We start from the raw sequence: 6,284 nt of genomic DNA, 5'->3' as shown, positions 1-6,284 counted from the left end.
TTTGGTTTTGTGTTAGTTGAGTTTCCTCCATCAGTCCCTTCTGGTGTCAGCTCTGGTCGACATTGACCTCATCAGCCTGCGGGGGGCGCTCTTATGGACGTCACAGCTGTTCTTCAAACCGTCCTCTTGCTTTGATCAGACCCACGTTCATCTGCACGAGGATCCAACAGGACGTGTGTGTGCGTGTGTGTGTTTATTTCAAGAGTCATCTCCCAACTTCTTTACGCCACTGCCTCTATTTAGCATCCAGTTTCCATGGCAACCGCATCCGTGATGTTGACTGAGTGTCTCTGAGAGCAGCTGACCGGACGCTGCCGTTATTAGGATGGGTTATTGAGAGACACTGAATGGGTTTGTTTTCATACATCAAAGCAGTTGAAATGTTTTTTGTTTCACACTGAAGGAGAATTTTAATACATTTCCAAACAATCGACATTATTCTTCTTCTATGCAAGAAGCCAGTGTTTGCTTTATTTGCTTCATATATATTTCTAAGTACAAATACATCATATTGATTAGCTGTTTTATACAGTCATTTATTATTAAAGGTTTTACATGAATCTTGAACAAAATTGATCAAAAAGTGTAAAAAAAAAAAATCCTTAAAATCTCCTGTGACAAAGCGATTTTATTTGGAAATTCTATAGATAGTGCGACTGCGATCTGTATGATCATGTGACCGACAACGGCAGCTGAAGGAGGGGAGAAGTTTCTTATGCTAACAGCAATGCAGCAACCAGATACAAATACAATCACTCACTATGCTAGTGCTAGCTCAGCCTCCTGCATCATGTGACCAGCAGTCAATTTAACCATTTTCTTCCATCATTACAGAAATCACGTCAGCCATGTCAAAGCTCTGAAGAGAAGCAAGGCAAACGCTGATGACACTGTCCCTCGACTCCGAGTCTTCACGACAACAACGGCGTGTTTTATCGTCCAAGCTTTAAAGGGTCAGCTCGTCTAAAAAACTGAAGACATCAGCAGCCACTGGAGTCTAGAAAACTTCTCTTCTGCTGCCGGTTTCCTGCAGGTCGGTCAGCCCCTGGAGCTCCCTCAGCCCCTGGAGGAGGAGAGGAGGAGAAAGTCAGTCAGATTCCAGCCAATGAGCAAGGCACCGCCACCAAATGAATGACAGTGTGTGTATAAACAGGGTTCAAACACAATTTTACTCAAATTCAAGCACTTTTAAGGGTCATTTTTGAATTTTTCCTACAGGAACACATATACTTTTATCACAATGCTGTACGTTGGATTATGCTATAAAAATCTAAAATGATGTTTCACAATAGCAAAAAGTTGAGAAATTAAAGGAGAACACAGAGTTTTATCCAAAATAAGGGGAGCCACTTGGCGTTCTTCAGAGACACTCGCACTGAGACAAATATTAAGATCAAATGTACCTGGAGTCGACCTGAGAACACACGGTAATTTTCTTTTTTGACATAAAGTTTTATTTTTCAAAATGTATCACCTCTCTGTAAGTAGCTTTGGCATTGATATTAAAAATAAATAAATAAATCACAGAGTTATAATTGCAAGCACTTAAACTAAAATTCAAGCACTTTTCAGACCTTGAAAACACATTGAAATTCAAGCATTTTCAAGGATTTCAAGCACTGTACCAAGGTTCTAATAGTTTTGGATTTTTCATTATAGTTTAGTTTTATTTAGTTTTGACTTTTTTTCTCTAATTCAGTTAGTTTTAATTAGTTTTTAGAGTAGGTTTGCTAATTTTTATTAGTTTTCGTTATTTTCTAAATGCTTAGTTTTAGTTTAGTTTTAGTTTTTTCATATCTTTTATCTTCTTCGCCGTCAAATTCATATAAATCCCAAACAGGACTCTGCTGCTTTCTCCCAAATTTAGTCTCCGTGTTTCCAGGTAGAGTGGGGACCAGAAGACGACTCTAAATGACAAGTGACAAGAAGTGACTGACCGTTAAATATCGTATGGGGCCAGCAGCTAAAATTTCATATCAATCTGACGTTGACAAAGACGGAAACAAAGGGAATTTGATCCATAATTTTTATACGTTTTAGTTAGTTTTGTAAACACACAAAACAGTTTCAGTTAGTTATCGTTTTTTCTTTTAATTATAGTTTTTATTTATTTCAGTTAACGAAAATGTTTTTATAATTTTAGTTTTTGTCATTTCGTTAGTTTTCATTAACGATAATAACCTTGCCCTGTACGAATCCTGTATAAAGGGAAACATAGCCAGGCCCTAAAATGAAGCCAAAATATGTCAGTTTGCCTATTTCAGTATTATATGCATGAATGATACAGAAGTTGATAAAATTCCATCAGAGCTATGATATGATTTTTAGGAAATATTGCTGGTGAAAGGTGATGTCAAATGGGGGTGAGTTCAGCTGCTACTGTAGCAGCATCTGGAGGTTTAGACAGTTGGAGAATATATACATTATATATAAATATATTGTGTATATTGTGTGGAAGAGTGACTGAGTGAATGAACACCTCATATCATATTAATGCAACACTGGATATTTGAATTGTATGGTATAATGGTTTTAAATGATGTATATTTTATATTGTACTGCAGTGTTGTGGAAGAGCCCAACCAGGGACTGGTGCTTTAAACTCTATATGCATCACATCAGCTGCAACTATGTTTGACTGCATTGTCCCTGTCAAATAAATAAATAAATTTATATATGGCATCATTATAGAATAGAATGACTTTATTTTCATTGTACAGGTACAACGAAATTAAAAAGTGCAATCATCCTAGGTGGCATAAAAAAGTATAAATAATGTATATAAAAGAGTCTAAAAAACTAAAATATAAAAGGAAAACCCTGACGGCGTAAACATCTAAAAAGCAGCATAAAAAAAAGAGTGTTACTAGAAGTATAAAAGACACATAAAACATCATCATATACTCTGGACAACATTCAGCATTCCACACAATTAATTAATGTCCAGCAGTATTCAGTGCAATTATGGCCCTGGGATAAAAACTGTTTTCTCGATGGTTTGTGCTGGCCTTTAGATGGATCCTTCTTGGAATCAAAAATTCAACTATTTCTGAGCTAGTCTATGAAAGTGGGTCAGGTAGGGACAGAAAGGAGACAAACCCTTTGTGTTAATGGCTCCATTTTCTGTCAGGTTGAGCTGAAGTTATATCATTCTATTGTAAACCAGCACACTTGCACAGGAGAAAGTGCAGAATTACTCTTTTTGTGGTACAGGTCTAAAAGGCCTGAGGGCTTCTGTTCCCAGTGGGAATGCCTGTATGACAGCAGAAAAAAAACAGCAAAAATACTCCAGATATAGTAACACTAAAGACATGTACATTTCATTAGGTGTGCCTTTCTTAGATGGTGAAGCCTGTACAAAAACAGATCCTTATATGGTTCTGCATTTATGTCTGTGGTTCTCTGTCCTGATGTTCCTAAACTACTCCTGACTCTTATCCACCATCAGACATTCAGACACTCATCATCTCATCAGTGGGCGGAGTTAGATTCAGAATGGGGGGTCAAGTTACACCTTAAACCCTTGTACAGGTGACACTGACCTCGAGCACTAGGCGGATGTTGGCTTTAATCTTGGCTGAGTCTTTGGTCAGCTGCTCTGTGAAGCTGAAACACACAACATTAGCACAGTTAGCATCTCTCACTGGGAACAATGGACAGAGATAGCATCAAACTAACTCATACCCAAAAACTGGCGGCTTATAGACTCATACAGCTTCATTTAGTCTATTCGAGGTATCCAAGTGTCTCTAAATGACAGGCTGAGGTGGTGGTGCTGCTGCACTCTGCTGGTGGAGGACAGTTACTGCAGCTGTGTGTTTGATCCCCTGTTGAATTTTCAGAATAGACACTCACGCTGTCAACTGACTCGTCTTCTTGTCGATGAAACGCAAAGCCTCATCATGAGTCATCTCCACGAAGAAACCGTAACCCACTGCCACAAAGATCCTCGATGAATCTTCCCTGAAAACAGAAAGAGGGTGGAGTCACAGTAGGCTCCTTCAATGTAACATGTTCAGTAACTCCTCCCATTTTATACCTGTCCTCAGACTCGTATCAGAGTGACCGAACAGTGTATTTATACATGATTCTATCAGTGGATCAGTAACTTACACCTCCGCTTGCACATAAAAGTTACAGCCCAGATCGACCTCTGTCTTCAGATGTTTAGTCTCCACCTCCTGCAGAAAAACAAAACACAATCAACTGATCAGCAGCTGATCTGAGCATTCCTGTAATTTATTTGTGTAAATATACTTTCAGGTAACAGTACTATTTATTTTTATTAGTCATCAAAAGTGACATTCAGAAATATTTGTATTTGGAACTTGAATGTGGAACTATGCAGTTGAGACTATACTGATGTAACTTGCATATACACTACAAACAAAAAGTTAAGGATATTTCTTTTTTTTTGTCCCAGATGCTATTCATTAAATCTGTTCAATTACATATATGTCTGCTCATTAAAAAATGTGTTTCAATTCAATTCACACCCAAAAAGTAAAAAGCACTGTGCAAGAATCCCAACTGAAAAAAAAAGCCCCAAAATTTAAAATATCCTTAACTTTTTGTTTGTAGTGTATATAGTGTCCATAAGAGTTCCTTAAAAAGGATGAAATTTCTGCTTAATTTCCACAAAACATTAATCCACATAAATGTTTGGGGGTGAAACTCAATCATTAATTAATTTTGTCAACAAAACTCTTCATCACCTTATGCTATGTGGACAACATCACCAGCCTGAAAATGTTAATTTTACTATCAGATATGTTAGAACATATCTGATAAGTACACTAATTATACACTTGTACACTTTTGTTATACCCCTCCCCCAAACAAACAAACAAACAAAAAAAACAAAAAAAAAACCAAACAATATTGTTTAGGTCAAACTTGGCCTGATCTGACAGCTCTAAAAACGCTGTAGGCTGAAAATCACATAAAAAAATGAAGAACTTTAAATTTCTACACTTATTTAGAGTCAATTGTTGGTCAAATAAAGGAATATGATGTTTTAGGGAAAGTATGGAAAACTGTACATGTTCAAATTTATACTGACCCTGTTACAGGAAAAATCATTAAATATAAATAAAAAATGACATATATCATTTCTTTGCAGACATTAAACAGTGAATGAGGTCAACAGGAGGATTAACACTACAGATATAAACATTATGTTACGAGGGATTATATAATAAAACCCATGATTACAAAATCATTTTTACTATTTTGAGTTTTTATAATCAATCATTTTTGCACTTTTGGTCCATCTCATGTAAGAAAGGATGAAGTTGTGTGACAGCATCATATTTTCTCCAACCAAACCAAACACACAAAACACATTCCCCCTGGTTTCAGAAAAAGGAAATAAGGATTTAACACCAATTTATTAACGTCAGAGAGGCTGTTTATCCATTTTAAATAGATCACAGTGGTTCAGACACTTGTTTTGCGGGGATTCTTGAGCCAGATGACAAAACTTTTGAAAAACGCATATAGAAATAAAAACGTACACGTGATTCACATGTAGTACAATAACTATTTGGATGTTATAGATGGAGTATGTTTTTACCTGGAGACTCTGTAAAGTGTTCTTCAGCTGCAGATACTGTGAAATCTTCTCATAGACAGAGTCTCTCTGCTCCATCACCTTCCTGTAAAACACATACACATCACATCTATGCATCCTTTTAAACGTCAGCTCGTATCCTGTTAGATCTGTTTTTTGTCTCTTACTGTAAATCTCTCCTCAACACGTCACTGATGAAGGTCTCATACTGAAGAACCTTCTGGTCCACGTTAGCATTAGCATTAGCCATCCTCGGTTCGCTCTTTAAACCCAAACTTCCGTCTCAGCTGAAGACAAACTCTACCGGTAAGATACAGAAGCCCTGCTCTGGTGTTATTTCCACCGGTCCTGGATCATATTTAGTCTGTAAATTATCTAGTTAGCGTCATTTGCACGCTGCAACGGCATGTAAACACTATCGTACCGGAAATACTTCTTCTTCTTTGGTTTTTAAAGGTACTTTGTATCTTTGTTGTTGCTCTGCTGCCACCTACTGAAGTTAATAAACCCTTGTCATGCTCACATTGAAGATGAGAGACTATTCGTTCCACAGTGGGGAAATTAAAGTGCTGTATTAAATAAAACATTAAATTAAATAAAAATATTGAATTGTTTGAATGAAAGAGTATATCTGATTTATGCTGAGGACAGTTCAATAAAAGTCACCCAACGTTCATAGCACTGAGCTGTTCAGTCAAACGGAATAAGTTGC

The 6,284-nt window shown here is 36.9% G+C and overlaps 1 protein-coding gene across 1 annotated transcript; it reads right to left on the bottom strand.

Annotated features, from left to right (window-relative positions):
• Positions 1-391: 391 nt before the first annotated feature.
• uxt (ubiquitously-expressed, prefoldin-like chaperone) lies at positions 392-6,023 on the bottom strand. The gene is made up of 6 exons (XM_030139291.1): positions 5,740-6,023; positions 5,576-5,657; positions 4,114-4,181; positions 3,856-3,963; positions 3,543-3,606; positions 392-1,063 (listed from the first exon to the last, which is right to left on the bottom strand). Exons 1-6 carry the CDS (start codon positions 5,820-5,822, stop codon positions 998-1,000), a joined length of 471 nt encoding a protein of 156 aa, XP_029995151.1. The 5' UTR covers positions 5,823-6,023; the 3' UTR covers positions 392-997.
• Positions 6,024-6,284: the final 261 nt, after the last annotated feature.

This window comes from Sphaeramia orbicularis, chromosome 7 (genome assembly GCF_902148855.1).
Source record: "Sphaeramia orbicularis chromosome 7, fSphaOr1.1, whole genome shotgun sequence".
Taxonomy (NCBI): Eukaryota; Metazoa; Chordata; class Actinopteri; order Kurtiformes; family Apogonidae; genus Sphaeramia; species Sphaeramia orbicularis.
This window is presented reverse-complemented; position numbering and strand designations above follow the sequence as displayed.